The sequence below is a fragment of the Lepidochelys kempii genome, chromosome 13 (assembly GCF_965140265.1).
Source record: "Lepidochelys kempii isolate rLepKem1 chromosome 13, rLepKem1.hap2, whole genome shotgun sequence".
NCBI lineage: Eukaryota > Metazoa > Chordata > Testudines > Cheloniidae > Lepidochelys > Lepidochelys kempii.
The window spans coordinates 18,667,942-18,695,485 of NC_133268.1; the positions used below are offsets into that span (position 1 = coordinate 18,667,942).

The window sequence follows — 27,544 nt, forward strand, 5'->3', positions numbered from 1 at the left end:
AGTTGTTCCAATAAAAGAGATTATCCCACCCAGCCCTGTCTCTCTAATCTTTCTGGGAGTCAGTACCGAAGGTGTGTGCCTATGCAGGTCCACTGAGGGAATGGTATAGGCCTAAGGCAATGTTTCCTTCATGCATAAACACCTTAATTAGAGATTTCAATTAGTGAGCACTAGGGCACATTACCTTGAAAGTAAAAGGGTCTAAAGCAAGGCGCTCCCTCCTCTTTTCATTTGAAATTGCCCTTGGAGCAACTGGTACCCCCAAATCAGTCACATATCCTGGTCTCTCCCATTTTCCTATCTGTGTGTTCTTGAATTTCCTTCATCATGAAAAACATTTTATTTTCACAAAGATATTTGTTGCATGTAAATTTATATGCCAGTTACATAAATTCACTATTTTAGAACAAATATAAAGTTTCAGGGTGTAGCCATATAATTCAAAGATTGATCACACATTAAGATCGATTTTTTTACAGTGCAATTACATTAAAAGAGATTTCAGTTTAAAATATCTTTGTTATATATTTCATTTTATGCCATATGTTTGCAAGATGTGAATCTGCTTAGTCCTATCCCCTATGTTTTACATATATGTGTCACACTGTATCAGATATTTAGCATATGGATACTGGCACCACATTAGGGTTATTTTCATGTCAGGGGCCAGGCCCACCTTTTCTATTACATTGGGTTTCCCCCACTATATCTTCAGAATAGTGTCCCTCTTATTCTGCATATCTTTAGTGACCAAAATTATTTTTTTACTCCTACTAGCACATCATGCACACAATTGGCATCTGGAGTTCCAAACGAAAAGTCAAATTCTGCCCTATAACAATGTCTAATGAGATTGCACAGGGAGAGCAGATTTTGGCTTCAAGAATCCTTATTACTTATAATGATGGACAAGGAGGAGAGATTCTGGCTTGCTTCTCATTATCCCAGGCTGAGGCTGTGCTGGCATTTGGGAAAAAAAACCCAAAATTTTAACTTGGGACCTGAGAAAATGTGATCTAGAGTCACGGTAAGACAAAGCATATGGAGCTCATGATGGCATTTTTTACAATCTTGATTGGCACAATACATCCATGGTATGCTCCTATTCCCTGGTTGGATGTGTGTAATTCTTAGAACCAGTGTTATGGTGTCAATTCTGCACGATTTGCTTAGAGTTCATGGTTTCACCAAACACTCCTGCTCACAAACTCATTTGCTAAAATATTAATGGGAAGTCAGCCCTAAATCCGGGAAATCACAGTTGAAGCTAATTCATTTACACATTTGCACTATATATATTTCAGTAATTTTACATCTTTTCCCAGGAGAACTATTTTTCTCACAAATTAAAATGCAGAACTGTCCAACATGGGGTGCTGTAAGAACCTTTCCTGATCATAGTCGTGCATGTGTCACTGTCTTTGAAGAGCCCTTTTCTCTTTTAAAATGATGTAAAATACTTTGTCCTTGATGCAGAGTTGAGAGTTTGACTTTTAAAGCCCTCCTGAGCTTTGGCTTTATAAAAAGTAAATAAATAAATTGTACTTTCAGCTGTTTTAGCCCATCACCCTGACTCACTCTGTGGGCTCAACAGCAGGGTGACCAGCGGGACTGATCTGAGCTGGGAAGAGATCCAATAAGGTCCTGGAGACAGAGTGAGCGTGGAAAGTCACTTGTTAATGTCAGGGAGAGAAAACAATCTGCCCTCACCCCCTCCCTCCCAGGAGCACTAGCGTGGGAAAGCGTGGAGTGCACATTCCTCAGTAGCAATTGGGGTAGGAAGGCTCAGAGCATCCCAGCCAAACCTTTCACCAGCACTCAGGAAAGGTAAATAAACTTTAGGTTAAAGCCCTTGTGCTCCTGAGCAGCTAGGACAAGGGGAAACAGCTTATTTATTCCTGGACAGTTTTACTGGGGACCAGCACCTGCCACTATAAAAACTCTTTTTACAGTACCGGCTTTAAGAGGCTGCCTGAAATTGTCCAACTGGGGACACCAATAAAGCATTGTGAAACGATCTAACTGTACAGCATTGACACAGTGGACACTTGAAAGACTTCTGTGTGTGCAAACAAGCATGAAGTTCTTTCCAATTCATTTTAAGTATAATTTACACTATTTGCCTGTGTCAGTAGTTTTGGACAAGTAGCATCCAGTATTTGCATTCACAAGTGATAGTGCACAAGATTCATACAAATCTCCAGATTGCACAAAGAGAGGCCATCTTTGAAAATCTTGGTCCCAAGTGAGTAACAAGTACCTTCCAAAACAACTCAGATTTTTGTAGCTAATACAAAGCACATGTGCAGACCCTCTAAAAGGTCTGAGGAAACAAAAAGTGGGCAGGAATATTACCCGCCTTACGAGACACCATTGGAAAATGCCTGTACTTTGTCAATAGCAGTTTTACAGCCATTAGCATTAAATCTCACTGAAGTTAATTGGGACACAGTACAGCTGCTACTGCTGCAAGGGGACATCAGACCCAGCATTTCCTGACCCAGATGAAGCTGCACTCTGCCCACGACATTCCCATATCTAGAGCTGATGGTAAGAACAAAGGGATGCTTTTCCAACGATACACAGAAAGAAGGGTCCTTATTGCAGAACAGCATGCTTATTGTTAAGAGTTATTTTAAGACTGAGATGCAGAAAGGAGAAAGTGGAAGCAACCATTAATCCAGTGACAAGGATGGTCAGGAAGAATCCTTTACATTTCAGGGCAGAATAAATATATAGCTTTCAGGGATGTGATTAGCAGTTGATAACTTCATTCTGGATTCCTCCAAATGCCCCAGTGTGAACCTAATCCAGAGTTTGCTTGAGTCAATGGGAGTCTTTCCGTTGATTCAGTGGGCTCTGGGTCAAGTACTAGATGAGGCTGATGTTTACAGCCAGTTCCCCCAGTGCTCCTGTATGTCCTGCCAGTGCTACTGTGGTTAAGGATTCATCAGTTTCTGCTGGCCCCCATACTCTAAGGGGTGTAGTAGCACCCTACAATGAAAACTGGCTCTGATAATCTTAGCATATGACATCTGAGCCCAGGATCACCTCTCCCTTCCCAACTTCCGTAGATTATTACTATATCTAAATTTTAAAAAAAATCTGTTTACGGTTATATGTCTATTTAGGGTTTGATTTTTTTAAATTTAAAAAGAAAAATAAAGCAGACCAGAGGACAAGTTATACTCAGTGTGTCCGTCCACCCCTTCACGGATGGGCAGGAAAACAATTCCCTTCCTCTTTCTTTGCAGCATGTCCGTGGGTAGTTTAGCTGTAAACAGAAAAGGGCATTGTGGCCACAACAAGGCCATAGTCTAGAGATCAAAAGAAAGGACTGGAAGACAAAAGATGTGGGTTCTCTTTCCTCTCCACCACTAACTGATTATGTGACCTTGGGAAAGTCACTTAACTTTTCTGTGGTTAAGTTTCTAAAATGTGTTGAGACTCTCAGATAAAGGGGCAAGATAAGTGCAAATCATTATCATCCTTTGTATTTTGCTTTCCCTCTCCCAGTTGAATCCTGGAGTGGTTTGTTCTGACTCTCTAAATGCTTATCCTTTCCCTTCTATAACTCAGCCTCCCACAGAGCCCACACCCTTGGCTTTTTGAAGCTTGCACAGGCTAAGAAACAGCAGAAATATTTTGCATATAGATCACAAGTCCTCTCAGCATCAGTCCCTTAATGTTCATTAGTTTCATTTAGTCCCAATTCTTCACATCACAGAGAAGTCACTGGCACTGTAAAATGTAGGTGCACTGAAGTCTAGTGAAGGACAAAATTCCAGGAGAGGAGGAGAAAATACTTTTTTTCATCCTGTCCAATTCAGTGCAACCTTCATATTGGACTCAAACTGGTGTGTCACTACTCTAAGTGAAAATGAAGCTACTCTCCCCTTGGATATTTTAGATTACTTCATGTGTAGGAATGAAATGACCCACTTTATATCAGCAACACACTAATCAGTTCCTACACCCTATGCCCCTCACTGTAAAAAGCAACAGCGCACTGGTACATAGAACAGGAAATATGCCACAATAATTTCACTCTCCAGCTGCCAGTACATTAGATCTAATCACCACTGCCTGCAATGTTTTCTGGGCAAGCACTTTTAGATCCAGATTATTAGAGCTATTGCATAACCCAAACTGTAGTGCAGATTGCCCTCCTCCACATTTTTTTGCTTCCTGTAAGGATTTTGAAAATGAGAACACATCCCCCATCCTCTTGGTGAATGACACAAGGAAGTATTAGAAAATTAATACTATTCACTAAGGTCAGGGGCTGCAAATGCCACAGCATAAAGCAGACAGAATATATAAAGTATCAAGAAAGATACTGGAAGTGCACCACTTCCAATTCAGGTATCTGACTGATAGCACCAAGATGTTCAGCAAAAATCAAATTCCACTTCATCAAAAAAATGGGCTAACAAAAAAATCACAAATTAAATTCCAATATTTTAATGTACTTTATGAGTCTTAGGACTCCACATTGAAACCAACAAATAAAAAGCAGTGTTACCAACCCTTGTGAGTCTTATGATACCTGGAAGTCTCATGATATCTGGTGTTTCTCTAAAAGCCCCTGCTCCAGGAGTCAAAGTGATTAGGTTGAAACTCAGGTTTTACTGGGTGTGTGGGAGTGGAGTAAATTTCTGGCCCTCCCCTCATAATTGTCAAGAAAAGCTTGAAAATGTGACCCAAAGCTGTGTAAAAATCTCAAGCTTTTAAAGCCAATCTCATTATTTGATTTTTGGAGCCTGACTCATCATCCATGAACACTTGGGGTTGTCAATATTGAAAATGGTTCTTCCACACTCAGCATATTTCAGATCAAAATAACAGCAATTTGGTACTCTCCTGTTTTTCTTCATACTTCCAACAGATTAAACCTGATTTTACTGCCTGGTGCTTGGAGCTGCAGGCCTTAGTAGACTATAAACTGCAAGAAAATTAGCCCTACTGACCATGCATCTGGTAGGTGTACGGTGCTTGTCCTGTTGTTGGGGTACTGAAGGTGGATCCATAGCTAAGAAACCCACTCTGTCCTGGAGAATGGCTCAGACTATCTTCTGTTTTGATGCCTTTGGAGGATATAAAAGGAATCAAACGCACAATGTTAGGGTTCTGCTTGATCTCATCATATACAGGTATAACAAAAAATTTCAATGCCTTTGACATTTTAGCTAGAGTTGACACTGATCAAACTATTGTTTTTAATATTCAGTTTGGATTTAACCTTTTTTATTAGGTAACAAATCCCAATTTTTTAAAACATTTTCATTATTCACTAGTAGCATTAGCCAAATATTTTTCTGAAATAACGTATGGCCTATATGTTCACCACAAACTATTTGTGTTAACTATACTAAGTAGTCATTATTGGGTGATTGGTTGCCATGATACAGTTTCTGTTCTCTGAATGGATGACTAACTTAAAGACAGGAAAATAACAAGTAATCCACTTTCCAGAAAGATTTTTTGGACAACTAAACACTTGCGCCAAACTTCATTAAACTTTTGCAGTTGTGAACATACTGAGGGGTTCTCAGAATGCTGGTAATTGCTAACAACATGATCGCATGAATTATAGTAAACTAAACTCAGTTACTTCTATTCACGTAAACATTCATGATTGAAAGATTTTTTTAAATTAAATTATTTCATCAGCTCTATTTAGAATGAGATAACGCAATATTTGTCAGCAAGTCATATTGGAGGGATATCAGTTAGGTGTGAACACTAGATAGTCACATATAGTTAATAATTGTAAAGCTGAGCAATGCACAAATCCCTAGTCAAAATCTCCTTGGTACTAAAATCAGGCAATTAAAATGCATGTCAAATCACAGAAGGAGCAGCACTAACTGAATTTAACATTGCAAGATGGAACCTTCGCAGGCAGTGAAAGGGTCTGATATTTTATCACCCGGGCCTGCTGAGATCATGCTGCTGTATTTTTAAAGTAAATAGCTGAAAGGTGTGTCTTTTTTACAAACCTTTTGGGTCTGGTCCTCTGCCTCTTTGCATGTGTATTTGCACAAAACAAAATATGGTCACAAAACACACCCTGAGCGCCATGGTTAAACAAAGAGACTATTGATGGTCTGCTCTTGGATTTATGAGCTGCCCAGGTTGCTGCCATTTTTGTGCACTTCTGGGCAAACCATCCAAAGCAACATCACATTAATTTGGCTTCAGCCAACCAAGTTGTTGCTGTCTATCTTGGCCAATTCCTTCAATGTGAGAAAGCACAGTGAGTCTGCACTCGCTGAGGGTGGGAGTAAATTTTACTGAATAGCTTCTCCTGGGACAAAGTCACGTATTTCTAAGGAGAAACAATCAATGTTAGATGAAATGCATGCAATTTAAATGCAGATTACCAATGGGATAACAACATTCCATACTGAAACCCAGGAAATTTGTTTGGACAATGAGCAAGTGCGGGCTGTGGTAGGTGTCAGGCTCCCTTATTGCTGGTAGAGCCTGTCTGCTAGGGGGTTTGCGGGTGTGCGCAAAGAGAAACTGTTTTTCATAACATCACATTTGTTTTTCAATTACATCAGCACCATGCATGTGAACACTCAACCTATTACAGCCCTGATCACAATTAATCTTCAGTGACTGGGCCTTTCTGGAAGTCTAAAAATTGTTGTCAGACAGCGAAATAACTTAGCACCAAATTAATTTCCACACAATGCTCTGTTTTGTCTAGAAACTGGCCTAGTTTTACTTTTTGTGTCTAAAAACAATACTGCTTCATTGTTCTTGGTCGTCAGCCAGGTGGGATTTCTCATATACAGTATCATATATATTATTGAGGGTGGGGGCAAGGGAGGAAAACTACTCTTCAAGGATGGTAATAGGTAATCTACAGGATTTATAAGCAGTATGCGGGCCTGACATGTGTGTGCCCTAAAGACGCTAGCCAGTAGCAAATGGCCATATTTTCACCTGCTCTAACAGGGACAACTGTTCAGAGTTTGCCTTGGAAACCATCCAGCTGATACATTTGTGTTTGTAATTCCAGAAAATCAACTCAAAACATTCCTCTAATCGTCATGATAGATTTTACTTTCCTAAGCCTGTTACCCAGACCTTTCACAGATTGTTAGGTTGGAGTTTTCCTGAACTAAAAACTTTGTCAATAGCTGTGTAACAGGTTTGTGTTTTTATGACTATATGTTGGGAAGCAATACTGTACTTACCAAATAAACAAGGGCATGGGAGCTCAAAGACTGTCAAAACTGACTGTAGGATTGGAAACAAAACCACACAGCAGTTTTGGGTAGTACTGAATGACCCAAAAGGGGCTCACGGTTTCAGCTGGGGATAAGCATCCACAAGACTGGATGTCCACCGTTTCCAAGCCATAGCTAAATGACATGAACCTCTTTGGTCTACAAAACTGCGTAAGAAGTTTCCTTGGAAGAATCTTTCCCTGAAGGATTTTAGGGATTTCCACAGGGGGCTATGAAAACCAGTTTTGTGAAAAATATATTTGAACCTCAAAAACATATTTGGGTGATGGTTCACCCTTGGTTCTAATTTTATCCAACCTGAATTACTAACCCAGACTTTGGTTGTTTAGGCACCTCTATCATTTTGTCTTATTTACAGTCAACTCTGAGTATGCTATAAGCATGTGAATAGCACAATTCCAGTAGCAAGTAGATCTACTGAAGCTTTATAGTGTGACTGAAAATAATCAAACCCACTAAATAGATCTCACATGACATCAATTTACACAGAATGGAGACTGGCTCCCCTACAATTTGCATACACAGAGGAGGTGGAACAGATTCTTAGATGTTGAAATGGTAAGACAGCCTCAGGAAAAAATCTGCTTTCCATTATCTTTACTATACTGTATGTCTGAAAACATTTATTGTATTTACATTTAGAATATATATGCAATATTTAATAATAATACCTTGCAAATGTATTAGTATCTCTAATCACAAAGCATTGTGTAGTACAGAGATCATTTCACCCACCACTTGTTAAATTTACTCATCTGCAGTGTAACAACCATTCTGTATCATCAGTGATACACACAAGTTTTTAGGAAGGAAATGAAGACTGGCCCATGTAACTGAAACTGCAAAGGGAACGTAGGGAGACAAAGCACAGTTTACAAAAGTAGATTTTTTTTACCACCCCACCTTCCCTCCCAATCTTGCAAGCCTGGACATACAGGTCTAGATCCTCTGCTGATGTAAAGCAGCATAGCTCCCACTGCAGTCCAGTGAGGCTATGCCAGTTTGTGCCAGTTGAGGATTTACCCCAAGGTCTCTAATGGTCACAAGTGGTCAGAGCCTTATTACAAAGATGGTACCTCCAAGAGAAAAGCACTTTCTAGGAGGCTGGGCTCAGTACTGAGTCACAGGAAACTTCACCAGCTACTGACTCCCTACTGTCATGCTTTGCAGCACCTGGATTTTTCCAGGATATCTCCTATTCTGCTGCTGCCCTGGTCCAACCCTACTTAGTTTATAGGATTATAACTCAGGCTAGTATGTGCCTTTCCACTTGAGCTGAATATCTGGAGAGTACAGAGGAAAGTCTTTCTAAAACTTTTGACAAATCTGAATTTTTCTCCAAGCCACAAAAGAAAAGGAAAAAACCCCAGCCACTATAGAATTAAAGAGTTTTTGACTGGAAGGTTTAATCATTAAGTATGTTCTTTTTGGGTCAGAAGAATAAGACATTCTCTAGTGAAAGCAGAAGCTCTTAGAGATAACCTAACAAAGTAAGATTACTCACTGTAGGAGGGTATTCCATAAGGTTGTCCTGGTGGAGGGTATGCAGCGTAAGTAGCGGCTTGCTGGATTCCTGCACTGTACTGGGTCTGTCCATAGGTTGCCATTGTTGGAAAAGATGGGACTGTCACTATATGGGGATGATGTCTGTTCAGAACAAGAAAACAGGCTGTCTATGGCAATACTAATCGTATATGGTTTTCCAGAGTAATCTCACTAATCTGGCTGCAAAATCTTCCAGTGACATATTTGACTAGAATGGCTACACGTGGTGTTATGCTACATATTATAGGCATATAAAATATGCCACACTGGGTCAGACTATTTGCTCAAGTACCTCACTTCTGGCAGTGGGCTACAGAGATATCACTAAGTGAGAGGGCACAATGCCATCCTAATGCTTGGTCAGTGCTATAACCTCGGGCTGCACAAAATATTTGTCACTTTTTAAAATTGTTGCAATCTGTGATTTTCAGGTTTCATTTCAAAGTCACAAAAATAATCCAGTTTCCTGGAACACCTTTGAAATGTCACATTTTCCTCTGTAGTCACTTATAAATGATCCTATGTTCAAAATGATAAGATCTGCTTTCCCGGGGTAGAAATGAGTTGTATGGAGAACCTCCAAGTCTCTTTGACTCCCTGTCCAACTTGATTAAGAAATGGTTTTCTGGGGCTAACACCAGGTCTACTCTACAAACGTTTGAAGGCACAGCTGTATTGGTCAGGGGTGTGGTGAGGAGTTCTCTGACTGACATAGCTGTGCTGGCAAAAGCCCCTAATACAGCATCTTGCTAAAACTGTACTTTTGTTTGTATAGTTTATTTGGCTCGGGGGGTGGGGTGCGTGTGGAGGGAAATAAGCTATACTGGCAAAAGCACAAGAAGCTTCACCGGTATAACAGCATCTACACTAGGGGTGATTTTGCTGGGATAGGATACCAGTATAGCTATGCCAGCCAGGGCTCCTAGGGCAGATCTGGCCTGCGACTTGCAGTAGAACAGGTGCAAAGGCTGAAGGATCATGTTCTTCAGGCTTTTCAAGGTTGCAGGGGCAATGGTTAATCAAAATGGTTAATCAGCAAAACAAAGTTTATAATCTACAGTACTTGAACGCTGTCAGACACACTCACTCTGTGGAGTAGAGATGGAGAGAACACTGTGATGCTGCTTTGTTACCTGAAAAACAAAATTAAAGTGTCTCTGGTTTTCAGTAATATTCTGTTATATGGCTAAGTTGATGCCACTGTTCTGATCATTGCTAGACACAGAAATGTATACAATAACTAGACGAATATTTGTATTGAAATCCTCACAGACTTTTAAGGCAATTATGAGAAACTACATGGTAACTTTCCATTTTAATGCTAATTAATAAAATCAGCTTTATGTGCACCCAGGAACCTATCAATTGATTGACTAATCTACCGGGTTTTTCTTGATGTAAGTATGGAGCCACATAATGATGGTGGGCCCAGTTCTGCAGCCATCAGCAGTCCCAGTGATTTCACTACCACTACCCATGTTGACTACTCAGCAATGCATGATATCAATAGGACTACTCATGTGACAAGGGTTGCAAAAGCAACCTCTTTAGTTGTGAAATGACATTTACACAACACACCATATTCTGTCTTTAAAATTTCTTTTGTATTCCCACCATTCGGTGTCCCACTTTTTTAAAATGTATCAGGACAAAGGTTCTTTAAGTTTTCATCTCTCCTTGTACTGGATCTTGGAAGACAATTATTGCCTAGCCCGTTGATTACAATATTAGCATAGCACTGAAAACTGGTAACACAAATGAACACACATAGGTTGCCTTCCCACGCACCATATGTTTATATCCAGGAAAATCAATAAAATCTCTTTTAGAGGCAAATTTAGGTTTAATTAAGACTAAAAAAAAACCTGTTAGGTTAACTTCTGAGTTGCCTGATGCCACAGGCATGCATTCAGCAGGACACACAACAGTGTGTCCTGCTATACCAGACACACATGCATTGGGGTGCACTCACAATGCCACCTTGTGTACTAAGCAGAATGCTTCAACAATGCCATCCAACGTGCTAGGTCCCAATTCCTAATTGAGGCCTTCAGATGTTACAGCACTATAAACAATAAATCATAATCAGTAATGTCAGGCAGGACACGTCTACCATGTTCCTGATGTCAACAGTGCTATCCAACATGCCAGGCTAACTGCACACTGTGCCAGGGAGTGCACATCTAATGTCATATAGCCCAGCGTCATTTAACGTGTCAGGGAGAACACGCATGACCATTACATTACAGGGGCAGCCCCAGTGCTGGCATTACTATGCGATTTGCTATGCAGGATTCATAATTCACCCAACTTGTCAGGCAGAACAGAACGCACCTGCACTGCAGGCCCCACAAACCAGAGAGGGGGCACCTGCAGCGCCTCCCAGTGCATGCAAGTTGCCATGTGACACAGGAGGCAGGAAGCATCTGCAGCACAATCCAATGCATCAGCTAGGACACACCCGCAATGCTACAAGAGAATTATCCTCATTAGGAAGTCACCTAAAATTATACGACTTCAGTGTGCTCAGTGATGCATAAATTAGTGAATTAAACATTTTAAACATGTTTTATTTAATGAAATATGGAAATATGTATAAACTCTAAATATATGGAAATAATCCTATGGGCTCAAGTAACTTGTCATTCCATTAATCTAGAGAGAACATTTCCAAAATATACAGCATGCTGTTATATAAAAGATTCATCTTTCCCAGTCCCCTCTCCAGCTCTCTCCTGGAAATTAAATTATCCCCCCCCCCCTCGCCGCCAGCTTTTTTCATGGTGGTTTATGTGGTTTTATCATTCTTGTTCTAAAATTCGGATTAAATTGAGGTATTAAGAAAAAAGACATTAAACCCAATGGAATTTTTTAATTACAGACTTAATTAAAAATTATTTGTATCTATTGTAATTTTTCTGTTTCCTTGTTTATGGGGAGCCATGAACATGTTAGCAGTGGAATGGGTACTTGAAAAACAAAATTATTATTAATAGTAATTAAAAGGGAAATTATTCTCTTTCTAAATTTTAAATGTGTATATTCTCCTTCAATAACATTATTACTACAAATGATTAAACAGATGCATTTCCTGAAAAATAATTATTTATTAGAGCTGCTCAAAAGATGGGAACATTTCTATGAACATTTTTGTGAACAATTCATTCCTTTTTTGGTCAAAGTTTCGAATAGTCTAAGAAAAGTTTACTCAGAAAAGTCAACATTCACAAAATGTATACAAATTATTTATTATTTACTTATCTGTCTATTTATGTAGTTGTGTCAATGTTTTTATAGAGGTTAGAAGTCAACTACTTTAGAACTTAAGTGACTGTACTTAAATCCTTATTGCCATATTTAGGCATCTAAAGGAAAGGTGCCTCTTTCCAGAGATGCTAGGGAAACACCCCCTAGTCTTCTCATTTGCTGTCACAACGCCCTATCATTCAGGCCCGAAACCTGAAGTCATCTTTGACTGCTCTCTCTCTCTTGCCCCACACATTGAAGACATGCCCAGATTCTCCCACTTCCCTCCCACACAATGTCTATGACACATCTTTTTTTCCCTATGTCTTTCAACCCCCCAATTTGATTCCTGTAACCTCTTTCCTTCTGGTTTCCTGACACATCACCTGCCCTCTCCACCATCCAGGACATAACAAGCATAGCTACTGAGATCATATTCCTTGCTAATTGCTCAGACCGTATCACCTCCCTCTTTGAATCCCTACTCCACTATGTGCCACTTTCTCCCCAACCTCTTCAGCATCTAATTCAGCTTCTTGTCCTTCCCTTCAGAGCCATTCCTGATTCCACTCCTCCCTACCATCCTCCACACCTCCCCTAACCCTCTTCCTTCTGCCAGTTATGTCACCCTTGACACAGTGAGTGAAATCCTGACTCCATTGAAGTCAATGGCAAAACTACCATTCACTTCAATGGGGCCAGGATTTCACCCCACTCTTAGTTCAGTGCCCCCACAGCCATCTGCATCCAAGCTATCTGCTACATATGGAAAGCTCTTCCTGTGGTAACCCACAGACACTACCCTCTCCACATCCAAATCCACCCTAAAGGACCAGTTCTACCATGATGTCTAGGAGAAACTTGTCAGCTGATAATGGCAAGGTAACTGTCGACTCAGGTCCTATGCCTTTTAAAAAGGAAAAACCATTGGGCTACCTGACATTGTATTTAATGATGCATCTTTTTGTCCTACCCCTCATTAGACTGCCTGTACCTCTCATATTTTAGACTGTAATGTTTTCCAGGCAGGGTATAGCACATTATCTGTTTGTACAGCACATACTGCATGGGGCGGTATTGATGGAAACAAAATAACAGTAATAACTCCTCCAATGGCCTTGGACAAATCGTTTAGGTTAAGGTGGGATTCTCACAGCAACCTAAAGGAATCGGACATCCCCCTTGGAGTTGAGCACCTAAATCCCTGAGGCTTTTTTGAACATCCCAGCCCTCACCTCTCTGCCTCAGTTTCTCCATCTGTAATATGAGGATGATACTTACCTACCACACTGGGGTGTGACTGTAAGGATTATTTCATTTTTGTAAAACATTGTAAAAAAGATGTATTAGTGACAAGGAGATATAGGAGAAAGATTCTGTTTAAAAAAGTAGGGCTTACCTGATTCAACGATTTCACTATGAGCAATTTGCTTGGACTTACCTGCAAGAAAGTTTTTAATACAATTAGATTTTAGATTTTGAAAATAAATTCTTACTCTTTCTATAGCCTAGACCCTTTTTCCCCTAATAACACTGTATTTTTGTAAAATACATCCTTTCTGTTTTTCATTTTTTAATGCCTTTGTGTTTGAAAATGGTAGGAGAACTAACAGCCCAACAGCAGCAGGTTTGTTTTATTGCTGCATATTTTTTAACATTAAAAGCAGGCTCAGGGCTGAATATGTATTCAATACATTCTTTCAGAATGAGAAATAGGCACTTATTCTGGGGGTATGCATGTCCATGTATAATGTGTTACTACACTGTTTTGGACCATTACTTTAGAATACTGTCCTTTTTTAATAGGATACTTTTATTACTTGTACTTTGTGTCCTAAAGGAAAATGTAAGGTCAATTAAAATATAAACATTTTGATCCAAATATTCAGGATTTCATACTCTGGGTGAATCTGCATGTACAATTACTATGATGTCACATCCAGTGACAGCAATTGCACACGAAAATGACCACAAAGACAGCTAAGTGGACGTCTGCACGCACAAGCATTGCAACTGAACTTGCAGCTGTGACAATTCCATGTGAAACTCAAGCACATAAATTTGTATCCATTTTTGCAGATGAAACTCTGGAAATCTGCACCCTAACGTTTGCACAAATATTTTCATTTCCCCCAAATCAATAAGTAACATTTTCAAGTGAAAGAATATAACATACAATGTTGTTTCGGGGTGCTTCTCATAACATGCAAAAAGAAATAGCTACAATATTTCTGGTAGAAATCCATTAACATTAGCTGTCACTAGCACAACGGTGTTCAAGTGCAGAGCTTTTCCTGCAATGACTCTTATATAGCACAATAAAAGTTGGTAACACTTTACAGACATATGAGAAGAAAATGTCTTTGCCCCAAGGAGTCTGTAAGTTTTAGCTCCAGCATTTCTATAAATATATACATTTTAAAGGTATTTCCTATAGATTCTGATCCTTCCAACAAAGCTTTTGAATTGGTGGTCATGCTATACATGCTTCGATCCAACTTAATTCCTAAAGGCTCAACAAACACAGATACAACATGTGGCTTCTTACACACGCAGCCAACATACAGTGGCTTCTAACACCCTGCAAATAAAGAGTTAAACACGATAGTTAAACATAATAGTCAGTGCCTTTTGCTAACTCTGCTCCAACAGGAAGGCTGAGGGATCCTGACCACAGCAAACAATAGCTGGAACTGTACTGGCGAGAACTAGTTTGGCTGCATCATTTGCCAATAATTTTAAAAACAGATTTAACATTCTTCTGTTTCCTTCACTTGAACAGTATAATGGGAGAGATGGCGGGGGGAGGGGAGGAGAAGGAGGAGGGCAGATAAGTTTCCATCATAGCCTCAACCACTGAAAGAATTTGCCCCTTGAAACTCCATACCACAGATCTGGGGACTGACTGTTCAGAAATGACAGCAATGATCTCAGCTCGACATGAAGTGTGGCACAGCAACCGCTTTGGTAAAATGTTCCTATTTGCATTCTGGGCGATTAGGAATGGCAGCCTCTGTGCTTTCACCCTTCTCTCCTCCGAACAGCAACACGACTACTAGGACTCGGGGTTCAAATTAATGCTACCCTTAGGGGCTGATGGATTGGTGGGGGCCAAAATAAAACAGCCAACGATGATTTAAAATACACTTTTATACACACATTATTCTGATGTGCATGTATGTCTATAATTTCATTTCTAATTGCATTCAAATCAGATTCAAACATCACCGGACTTGTTACAAAAACATCAAATAGAAATTTTAACTGCTTCTTGCATCAAAGGACTAATTCTTACAAGCACAGACCTCATACCTGGTCAGTTCCTTTTGTTGTTGTATATACCCCTGATGCTAACAGTCTAAAGTTAATAAACCGTAAGCAGAAGAGGCAGCCTACCTTCTATGTCATCTGGAGCTGTGGCATAAATGTTAGAAAGGTTAAGCTTCAGTCTGTCGGGACACTGTCTGTTTACAGTCAGGCTGGGTGATATCACTAGATCTAGCATTTCCTTATACCTGAAGGAAAACAAAGGAAAATATAATTTATTCATTAATTATGCATGCTTACTAATGATTCCATTTTATCCCTAAGAGAATAAATATTAAAGCTGATTACCTAAACCCAAGCTTCATATAAATTCTACATAATAACGTTCACTAAAGTTTTCATCAAAGGGAAATGCTGAATTAAAATGAAGTATTTGTTTCCTTGGAGATTACACCCATTTGATTAATGTTTCTCTCTCTTCCTGGATTTTGCCATCACAAAATTAAATTTCTGAATCTCTTAAATGCCGTCAGAACAAGCAATATATTTAAGTATTAACCACACCTCCTTATGTGTGCAGTGGTATCTGATAAGGCTCTGGGAATAAGAATTAAGGGCTGAATATTGAAGTTGAGGGCAGTTAACAATATTATCCAGCCTTAAGATATAACAAGAAGAAAGTTATTACTTGTGATGGGAGAGGTTCGAAGATCCAGGTTAATCCTGATAACTTTTGGATGTTTCTCCAAAAGCCACTCCAAACCTCTCTGTTCTGACCATCAGGTGGCAAAGTTACACAAGAACAGTCTCTCTCGTGAAAGTCACCTGATTTTGGTTAAGCTGGAAATGCCACAGGAGCAATTGCTGTCATGTGGGATTTAAGTTTTCAGATGAAACCAGATATATGTGTATATAAAACATCCACACAATGGTAATATAATACATGATAACAACAGATCAGATAAACTAGTGCAGATAAAATAAGGACCACCACCAGGAACATTACTCAAAACTCAACACACACAGAGTACATGTGTGAATACCAACCTAAACACTACATTTCAAACTTAACTTCAAACCCTACGCTTTCAGAAGTGCTCCCAAGACCTCCCTTTGAACTACAGTTGCTCGCCACCTTTGGAATTTCAGGCTTCTTATTTATGGGTTTAGGTGCTTAACTTTGGGCACCTAAGTTTGAAAATTTTGGTCACTGTGATCGGGGTAGACACAACTAGGGACCCATGTGTCACTTTAGAAAGGTGCAGGCAGTTTTACATAAAATAAGTTTCATAGACATCAATCTCCTACAAAGATGGGCAGTAGGAATAAGTCACTTGTTTCCTGTGCGTACATGGAAACCTCCCTTAAGTTTTGAACTTTGAAGAAATCCAGTGGCCTACAAGGGAAACCCAGTGGCCTTAAAAATTCCAGAGCTAAATGGGTAAAGATGAACTGTTTACAAAAACAGATCGAAGGATTCAAAGACACTGCACTATTTTTTTCCCTTTGCGCTTCGCAGCCATACAAGCAGCTTGCACCATTTGTCAGGCTTGTCCTCACTCCAGTCCCCCTGAGGCTATTGCATTAAGAGAAAGCATGATTCTGCTTTTAGAGAAGCGTTCCAGAGCAGGGACAGGGAGCAGAACCTGGGAGATGACAGCTGTGGGGATAGGCAGTGGGGGGAGGGGAGGAGAGGTACTTCAAAAGGCTCCCACTGCTGTGAATGGATCAGAAGCATACGGAGGGTCCCAAGTCAGGGTCTGAACCAGCTCACCTTTCTATTTACCGCTGAACACATTGTTCAGCTAACTCAGCTGCGGACTACTCCCTGCTCCACGATAACAATCTGTCTATTCAGTAGTATAAAGGCAGCAGACGGCGTGGCAGTGACTGTGGAGCTGGTATTAAAATGCATAGTACAGTACATTTAAAATGGCATGACGTTAAAACTTAGCACCATACAAATCTGAAGCCTGGACACTGTACTTCTGTTAAACTAGCCTAGGCACTTCCATTTGGTCTACTGTATTTTCTTTTCTTTTTTGCTTAAGGGAAAATATCAGTATGTAAAGTGACCAGCATGGAGAGATCAAGAACAATAAACTATGTACTTTTCATCTGAGCATTTCCAACCACTTTACAAACAGCACAAGCCCCCTGGGAGGTAGGTTAGTATCATTATACGCTGGGGTAAGCTAGGCACAGAGAGGCGAAGTGTGTTGCCCAAGATCAAACAGCTGAGACTGAAACAGAATTCAGGAGTTCTGACTTCAAACTCCTCACTCTAACTACGTAGCAACTGCTCCCCATCAATTCATCAAATCTATCCATTAGGGATGTGCACAAGGCCAACAATGGATACCAGATAGCTTGAATATCTGCATGGGATTTGGATACCAAAAATGTTCACCTGCATCAACTCCATCTTCACAGCCCCTTCTCCCTTTTCTTCCTCCAACGTAACACCTTTGGCTTCCCCTCATCTGCCTCCCTGGACTGCCCATGCACACACGGATACCATTACCTTCTAGTACAGTACCCCACGCGCAGAATCAAATCTTGTGCTTCAGCGAAGCCACCTAACTGTGCACAAACTGGGTGAACTAAAATCAGCAGAAACTGGCCAAATCTGTATGTTCCCTGCTCCATAACTGCAGTGTCTTACAGACAATCTCATTAAAAGGAAAACCTCCCATGTATCAATATTTTGCATTCGGATAGCCCCTTTCACTTGAGGACCTCAAAGCATTTTACACAGCCTCAGAACGGCTGGGCAACCAAAGTTAAGTGCTATTCTTGTTTTACAGATGAGGAAACTGAAGCACAGCGAGACAAAAATCAGAAGGTGTGTGGGGGGGGGAGCTTTTAATTACACCCACAAATACTTGTCTGTGCAGTCAATTGCATTTAGATTTATCTAGCTATCTGAGTTATACGTGGGTGCAAAACTGGCCTCTGGCTTTAAAAATCTCTCCCTACGTGTCTTGTCCTAGGTCACACAGTGAGTCAACAGCAGAGCTGGAAATGGAAGCCACCAGTCCTGACTCTCTAACCTACACAATCCAGCGAACTATCCCTACAAAGTCAAACAGCACACTTTGAAGAAACAGTGAAATATACCCTGGTTCTGCCATTCTTAACAATAATAATCCCATACTGTATAACAGGAGAGCCAGTTACGTTTTTGCATGACACATACAAGATTTTACATTTTCCTTTGGTTAGCAGTGTGCTGATCTGCTGGATTGTATTGCATTCACTTGCACAAACTCAAGAGCAAAGGCAAACATGGGTTCCCTCGCTGCTTATGATACGAAACATTCGTTTTACTGCTTTTCATAACAATAGTGCAAGCTCCCTCTGTGCCACTCCAGCAACTTAAAGGGAGGGGAGATTTCCTGTGATTCCCCCAGTTGGGGATTTCCTTAGTGGGAGAAACCTTAGCAGTTGGAGAGCTGGTATAGCTAGCACATATACTTCTATCCTGGCAATCTCTAGTCCAGAGGGCATGCCCAGGTGGGTAGGAGAACTAGCCAGAGTGTGATAGGCTCTATCTCCAGAAAGATGGCAAACCATTGGGAACTGTTGTCATCTTGTGCAAGTTAGAGCAGCTCCTAGGACTTAGGGAGCTTGTAACTGACTTTCTTGCAGACCACTCCACTCTGCTGTGCCCAGTACAATACAGAATCTGTCCCTGAGTATTTTAAGAATGCCAGTGACCAGGAGGCAGAGTCCTGAAATGTACTGGATAAGTTTAAAATATTGAAAGTGCATCCATTAGACAAATCTGCAGGCAAAGCCTTTAGGTTACTGTATGTTGGTCAGGCTTTCTATTCCATTGTGAAGTGACATCCAACTGTCTCATTTATAGTTTAAAATCTCTACAACCGAATTGGGAAGGGGGAAAAAATATTTAGTTCCAGATCCCTGCCAAGATTGGGATGCTCTATACAATTTCTCAAATAACACGCACCCTTCAATGAACTCCAAAATCCCATTATTCATGACACTGCCCAGATTGTTGCCAAGTGAATGGGAGCAGATGTTTAAGGGGGGGGGTGGATCTTTTATAATGATTAATGCACTCTAATTACATCATTGTTCAGGGATTTCATTAGCCATTGCCTGATTGATGATTTTTCTATTGTTTTTCCCCTGCTCGCTTTTGTAACACCAAAGTCATATCCCACTTCCCAGTATGTGCTCTTTAACTTTTTTCCAAATGTTTCAACTCCTGTTTTTCTTTAAATTGTATATTTTGGCATGTGCAAAAGGTAACTGCATGTAAAATGTGTATATGTGTGTGCAAGTTTACGCTTTTGAGTACTATTACCTCTCTCACACACAGTTACCAACAAGTGTATCTTGCTAAAACAACATCTAAATTTTGAAAATTTTATACCAACTATCTAAAGAAAATATTCAGTAAAACCGGGGAGCCTGGATGAACTTGGGCTCAGCAAAATGACATCTGAGGGTGCAATCTGTGAAATGATGGGTTTTATTTATTTATTTAATACTGCAGACAACAGTTTCTGGGTTGAGTAACATACAGGAGAATCAGCAGTAATGGTTGCTGAATCTGCTTTGATTAAAACCATCAATGGTAGCATGTTCGGCTGAGACACATCTGGAAGAGCTTTTGGTTTTTATAATCTTTTAAAAAAAGAACCATGTGTGAATTTGGTGCTCAGCTTTTCCATTAGAATCCCCTTCTCAAAAAGCAATATTTTGCCCCGAAAGTTGGCCCACAGTATCTCGGCCAAGAAGCAGAAACTTTTCTTTTACTAATGTTTAGAAAAAAAATCTTTTCGGTCATTTTGAAGTTAGAGAAGCCAAATTAAACATTTTAAGGTTTCAGATTCTTGGCTGAGGTGCCAGGGTAACTTACAAATCACATTTTCTTTTACAATGATGTTTGAAGGCTGCAAACCCAGGCCCCAATTCAAGACATTCAAAAACGTGCCTAAGATTAAGTAAGTGAGTAATCCTATCGCTACTCAGCAGAGCACTTAAACTTGTGCTTAAGTGCTTTGCTGAATTGGGGCCACAGTGTGCAGATCGAGCCAGACAAGCACTCTACTACTATGGTACTGAGGATCAGATATATAGTATTCTGAAAAGGGGAAACCAAAAACCAGCCTATATATTGCAGGTCAGATCCAATTGCACCACAGCTCTGCTTAGCACTGCCGAAAGGGAGGTGTGTGGAGGAGGGTTGTGGTTCTTTTGCACTCCTTGGATCCCTTGGATTTGTTTGACCCTGGCATAACTTAGAGCAGCCCTCAAGATATTTTAAAAGTTCCACTGATTTTAACACCTGAAGCACCACTAAGTGAGGTTGGGGATGAGGGAGAGCTAGCGAGGCATTCCTATCCCTCCCAGGAGAATATTTGGCTGCCTGTTTGTGCAAAGGAGCTGGAAAAGGGGACAGGATCTGGCTGTATGTGTCTGCAAACTTCACTTGCCTCTGAAATGCAGCTCTTTCAGGAGCGAGAATATAGCAGCGATTCTAGGCCAGCAGCTCAAAACAAAATAAGTTTAAAAGCAAGTCTGCAGAGTTACCGGGGTTTTATTTTTTACAAGACAAACAGGATTTTGGATCCACCACAAGCAAGCGGGAGAGCAGTAGGGGGCCACGTTTTCACTGGGATGTTAGCAGTGACCAGGACAATAGGCTAAGAGCAGTGGCCCAGCTGCCCAGTGAGTATCGCACAGCATGAAGGGGTAAAGAAGGGCTGTCAACTGGTCGGCTTTACTATAGGTGCTTCTGTACCAGGGGGTCTTTAGGAGATCTGAATAAGGAGAGGCTCCTGGACCAGCTCAGGAAGGATATTCCATGGATACAGGGCAGCATGGAAGAAAATGCTGAGATGGTTGTGAGGGAAGTGGGGTATCAAAGGTGCTGTCAGTGGGTGAGCGGATGAGGTGGGGACAAGACAGAAGGGAAGGAAGGAAGAAAGGTGGATCATTAGCTCTTTGAAAAAGTCAGCAAGATCCTGCAGAGAGACGGAGGAGGGCACTGGAGCAGGGACAGGTTTTTAGGAGAGCCAAAGGTTGCAGAAGAAGCGATGTGAATGGTGGAGAAAGGCCTGCCAAGAGATAGCAAAAACCGTATGTGGGGATCCCCTCAAGAAATCTTAATTTTCTCTGGCTAGAGGCCAAATCCAAGCTGAAACCACCAGATTTGCCTAACTCCGTGCATGTGCCAGCAGGAAGCCCTGGGCAGGATCAGCACGTATCTAGTCCTTTGCTTTGGCTTGGCTTGGGAGGGGAGGAATAGAGACAGAAGGAACATTTTTGTCTTTCTGCCCTGATTTTGTCTGGTTTTACTAACCTCGCTGATAAGTTTCACCTTCCCGCTCCTCCCGAACTGGGGAAAGGAGACTCGGCAGACAGTTACTAGCTGAGGACTACAGACTCGCAAGAGTTTGCATTATAACAACCCAGAGAGCTTGATCTTCTGTCTTGCTGGTTTCAGAGGGAAACATACTCTTGCTTGAAATGCCCTGCAAAGAGTCCCTCTGATTTCCAGACCAGAAGTTCGCAGCAGCTGAAGCAGAGGCAGTCCCCTCCAAAATACACCCACACAGGTTTTTTACAAGACTCAGCATGTATCATCACAGGACAACTGGGAAAACTTGTCCGTATTTATTATATATATTGAAACGAGCATGGTGTGCTGTATGCTATACAGAAGAATACGGACCTCCAGCCAGGCCAAATGCTGTAACGATGCTGGATGCCTTAAAAACATCTAAAACAGGGATCTCAAACTCAAATCACCACAAGGACCACATGAGGACTAGTATATTGGCTCAAGGGAGGCATCACTGACACCTTTTCATATAAAGGTACAAAAGCACCCCCACTTCCATGAGGCCCCGCCCCTGCCCCACCTCTTCCCACCCCTTCTCTGCCCCCATTCCAACCCCTTCCCCAAAGTCCCCACTCCAACTCTGCCCCCTCCCTGCCCCTATTCCAACCTCTTCCCCAAATCCCCACCCCTGTCCCGCCTCTTCTCCACCTCCTCCCCTGAGTGCGTGGCTCCCCTCTCCTCCCCCCTCCCTCCTGGAAAGCGCTAAGCGCCACCAAGGAAGTGCCTGGAGGGAGACAGAGGAGTGGGGACACAACGCACTCGGGGCAAGGGAGGGCGACAGGTGAAGGGAGCTAGGCAGGTGGCAGCAAATAACTCCACGGGCCGCCTTGTGTTTGAGACCCCTGATCTAAAAGGTGACATGCAAAAAAAGAAGAAAAATGGATCTCTGCTTCTTTATGATATATAAGAAGGCCTGAAAAGATTTTGTCCTTCAAAGAAAAAAAAGGCCAGAGGATCCACTTTCTTTTCCTTTCTTAAAAAAAAGTCTTGGTTAAATTTTTCAAAAACGCCTAAATGATTTCGGAACCAAAGTTTTATTTGTAAAATTGACTTAAGCATTGAGGCCCATATCTTCAAAGGTATTTAGGCACCTGAATCCCACTGATTTCAATGAGACAGGTTCCTAAATCACTTGTGAAAATGGGACTTAGCACTTATGAACATTTTCCCTCATCTATACTGGGGGATTCTATGGTAGCTGGAGACCTGGTGAAATTACACCACCACAAAAAATTAAAATCTGAAAAGTTGAAAGAGGAAGAATTTTTTCAGACAGACTTTAAAATTTTTGTTGCCTGTTTTTGTTAATGTATATTTAACTCCAATGCCCAATTAACTCTTGGGAGAAAGCGACATCTTTGGTAGAGATTCAACATCCTTCACCTTCGTTTAGGTGGGAGAGTTCACTGTACACATCCTCTGAGGCCCTCCCCATGAATTCCTCCAGCAAAACCAGGAGAGGGAAATATGGCTATTGCTGAGCATTTCCAAGGTAAGAATGAAAACAAGAAAAAATAGCTGTAAATGCAAAAGAAGTATTCAGGCCTTTTTTCTGAATAGAAAAGCAGAGTAAAAAAGGGGTTCAGGCTCAGTTTTTATGTTTCCTTTCAAGCTCCCATTTCTTACAGAATTTTAGTTCATTAATAAAAGGCTCCCAGGAATCCAGGCGCAGGCATCACTCACTGACCACTACATGCATCACCATACAGCTCTCACATGCTTCTTTTAAATGCTTTGCTTCTTTGGATGACGCTGCAGCTCAGACAGCTTTTCTGGCAGGAACTGCCTTCCTAAGAGCTTGTAAAATTATCACACAGCTTGCAGCTTCTATGCAGTTGCCAAATTTCAGCTCCTCTTCTCCACATCCTCCCACGCCAAACAAAAGTCACCAGCAGGGAAAATCACCATTCCCCCTAAGACATCAGCGATGGGAGGAATCCCAATTCCCCTCTACCTGGACACATCACAAAAGGGAGAATCTCCATGATCTCAAGCCCACCTCCCAAGTTATCACCAGAGGGAATTCCCAGTACTGAAGGTATTGGCTTCTCACTTCCACACACACCAAGTGGAGGTGAGCAATCCTGTTTCCCTTGTTGCTATGTTCAATTATGCATCACTCTAATAGTTGCTCTCTCTGTAATAGACTCTCTGCTCCTTCTGCATCAGGCACTCAGCACTTCTGCAGGTGAAAGCATCTCTCTCTCTCTCTCTCTCTCTCTCTCTCATATATATGAATCGGAGGATCCCGTGATGGAAAAAGACCTATTAGCTCACGAAGTCCATCCCCCGATACAGCAGATAAATCCATGCACTAAACACCTGAACAAGCATAAATTTAAACCTGAGCTGGCATAAATGCTTCTTCTGCAAGACTGACAATAAGCTGTGATGACGAGATATCATTTCAAGGTGACCTTGAGGGCACTGCAGCTTGGGCTGTTTTTATTCCTGAGAGATAGCTATTTTCTACTGTCATTATCAAACTTAATGCAGTTGCAGATTTTTTCATCTGATAATTTCCTGCACCATTCCAAGTAGTAAAAGCAGAGGTGCTCAGAGAAGCTTCTGACTATTCTGTCAGAACACAGATATGAAATTGCAGAACTACTAATTCTGATATGAACCTGTTGCTTAAATCATCCTCTGTACCAGAGTACTGGAGGGAAGCTAATGTGATACTGATGTTTAAAAAAGGCTCCAGAGGCGATCCTGGCAACTACAGGCCAGTAAACCTAACTTCAGTACCACACAAATTGGCTGAAACTATAGTAAAGAACAGAATTATCAGACATACAGACAAACAAGATATGTTGGGAAAGAGTCAGCACAACTTTTGTAAAGGGAAATCATGCCTCACAAATCTGCTGGAATTCTCTGAGGGTGTCAACAAGCATGTGGACAAGGATGAACAAGACAATATCGTGTACTTGGACTTTCAGAAAGCCTTTGACAAGGTCCCTCGCCAAAGGCTCTTAAGCAAACTAAGCAGTCATGAGACAAAAGGGAAGATCCTCTCATGGATCAGAAAGAAAGGGTAGGAATAAATGGTCAGTTTTCACAAGGGAAAGAGTTAAATAGCAGCGTCCCCCAAAGATCTGAACTGGGACCACTGCTGTTCAACATATTCACAAATGATCTGGAAAAGGGGGTTAACAGCGAGGTGGCAAAATGTGCAGACGATACAAAATTACTCAAGATAGTTTAGTCCAAAACTGACTATGAAGAGTTACAACGGGATCTCGTTAAAGTAGGTGACTGGGCAACCAAAATGGCAGATTAAAGTCAATGTTGATATATGCAAAGTAATGCACATTGGAAAAAATAATCCCAACTATACATACAAAATGATGGGGTCCATATTAGCTGTTGCCACTCAAGAAAGAGATATTGGAGTCACTGTGGATAGTTTCCTGAAAATATCTGCTCAATGTGCAGCAACAGTCAAAAAAGGCTAAAAGAATGTTAGGAACTATTAGGAAAAGGATAGATAATAAAACAGAAAATAGCATAATGCTACTATTTAAATACATGGCATGCCCACACCTTGAATACTGTGTGCAATTCTGATCTTCCCATCTCAAAAAAGATATATTGGAATTGTAAGAGGTACAGAGAAGGGCAACAAAAATGATTAGAGGAATGGAACTGCTTCTATATGTGGAGAGATTAAAAAATCTGGGACTGTTCATCTTGGAAAAGATGACTAAGGGGGGTACGATAGAGGTCTATAAAGTCATGAATGGTGTGGAAAAAGTGAATAAGGAAGTGTTATTTACTCCTTCATATAATACAAGAACTAGGAGTCACCAGATTTACAATAAACAAAAGGAAGTACTTCTCCACACAATGCACAGTCAACCTGTGGAACTCATTGCTGGAAGATGTTCTGAAGGCCAGAAGTATAAATGGGTTCAAAAAAGAATTAGATAAATTCATGGAGGATAGGTCCATCGATGGCTACTAGTCAAGATAGTCAGGGATGCAACTCCATGCTCTGGGTGTCCCTAAACATCTGACTGCCAGAAGCTGGGACTGTATCACAGGGAATGGATCACTTGATAATTGCCCAGTTCTATTCATTCCCTTTGAAGCATCTGGCATTGACCACTGCCAGAAGACAGGATACTTGGCTAGGTGGATCACTGGTCTGATCCAGTATGGTCGTTCTTATGTTCTCTCTCTTCCACGGCACAAAGCCAGGGCCTTGAGTAACTCTGTTGTGCACCACTAGTCTTTCAGCCACTCAAGCATTCTTCTCTGGGCTATGCCAGTCCTAGCTTCACCTTGCAGGTTAACAATAGGTGCACCCCAATCCCTGAGCCCCCCTTGAATTGTTCTCCTGTGATATCCAGCCCTTGACACTGGACACTCACAGAAATTCCAGATCCCCTGCACACAAAGGGGCAGTGTACCATAGTTTACCAGTTTTACCTTAAACCACTGCTCCTGTAAACCACACCAAACTTGTGAGCACTTATAATAAAACAAAATAAGGTTTATTAAAGGAAGAATACAGATTTAATTAGAAATAAGAGAGTATAGTGGAAACAAGCCATTACAATACAAAACAAAACATCAGTCGCAAACCTTGGTCTATATCTTTCCTATCTAATAAAGTAGATTCTCCCCTGAAAGTTCAGTTAGTTGCAGGGCTGGCTCATTTCCTAATAACCAGGATCCAAAAGTTCATGGACATTCCCCACTCCTCTACAGGTTTCCTCAGTGAACAGATCCAGAGTGTCTTTCCCTACACTCTGCTATACTGAAATCAATATTTTGTTTCTATTCACAGACAGTGCAAAGCTCTGTCTGGTGTAATGTTCCTCTCAGAAGTTTTGATTGTTTGGTGGTGCCTTTGATGGTTTTCCACTGATAGTTTTGGGAGGGAGCAAGGCTGCTCAGTCGAGCCTTGCATTATCTCACTGGCTGATAAGAAAGGAGTGACAACTCCCTCTTGCTTGGATGGGCCACCCCGGAGGCACATTACTTCTTGGTGATTGATTTCTACTCGTAGTCCACAGAGCATATTTTCAATATAAATACTTTGTTCCTTATATATTACCTGTACATAAATCTTGCAATGAAAATTTTAAAGCCCTGTGTGATGTAATTAGCCTGACCTAAGCCCCACGGTAGACACAGTTTGGTTGACAGAAGAATTATTCCATCAACCTAGCTACTGCCTCTCGGAGAGGTGGACTTACTTCAGGGATGGAAGAACCCCTTCTGTCACTGCAGCGTCTATGGTACAATGGAGCAGCTGCTTCCCTTTCTCTCCCTGTATCTCTCTTCTATTTCTTTCCTCCACAACAGAGGAAGGCTAGAGACAGCTTCCTCTGAGGCCAGTTGATCCTGTTTTTAAATCAGTTTGGGGCAGGGGGGTACCTGAGAGTAATACAGAGTGCTCCTACCACACATCCAGGATGAGGTGCACTGCTTCTGCCCCATTCTGAACTCCTACCACCCACGGACTGCAGGACATCATGCACCCAGTTCACTGACAGGCCAGCACAATGACTTCTGCCAATACAAGTACAATTATGATGCCAATGGCAGCGTTTGTTAATAGCTTTCCTATTAAACAATTAAGTCAAGTACCCAGACAAAGTACATTCACCTGCAAAAAAAACCCCAAAACAAAAACCAGTACACCTGTCCAATGTTTTCGAATATTAACATTTGATAAGCATGTCTGGTCTGTTAAATATGATTAGGCAGAGATTTCACTCTTTCTAATAAAAACAATAAAAGTAATAGAGATGTTATAACAATGCTCCAAAGGTGACACTGTGCTAAATAGAAAGAATGACTCTATTCCTGTATAATGCCTCTTTAAACA

The 27,544-nt window shown here is 41.1% G+C and overlaps 1 protein-coding gene across 8 annotated transcripts in view; it reads right to left on the minus strand.

Moving 5' to 3' along the window:
• EYA2 (EYA transcriptional coactivator and phosphatase 2) overlaps window positions 1-27,544 on the minus strand; it is a 157,709-nt gene that overhangs the window by 82,070 nt on the left and 48,095 nt on the right. For 6 of the 8 annotated variants that reach the window (XM_073309539.1, XM_073309535.1, XM_073309537.1 and 3 more), the window contains 5 exons: window positions 15,453-15,571; window positions 13,456-13,497; window positions 9,898-9,943; window positions 8,770-8,912; window positions 4,971-5,087 (listed from right to left, as the gene is read on the minus strand). In XM_073309539.1, the coding sequence (XP_073165640.1) occupies window positions 4,971-5,087; window positions 8,770-8,912; window positions 9,898-9,943; window positions 13,456-13,497; window positions 15,453-15,561 (457 nt within the window). In that variant the 5' untranslated portion in view covers window positions 15,562-15,571. Of the gene's footprint in view, window positions 1-4,970; window positions 5,088-8,769; window positions 8,913-9,897; window positions 10,876-11,144; window positions 11,215-13,455; window positions 13,498-15,452; window positions 15,572-27,544 lie in introns of those variants that run through there. The other 2 variants (XM_073309541.1, XM_073309542.1) reach the window with 2 other exon arrangements.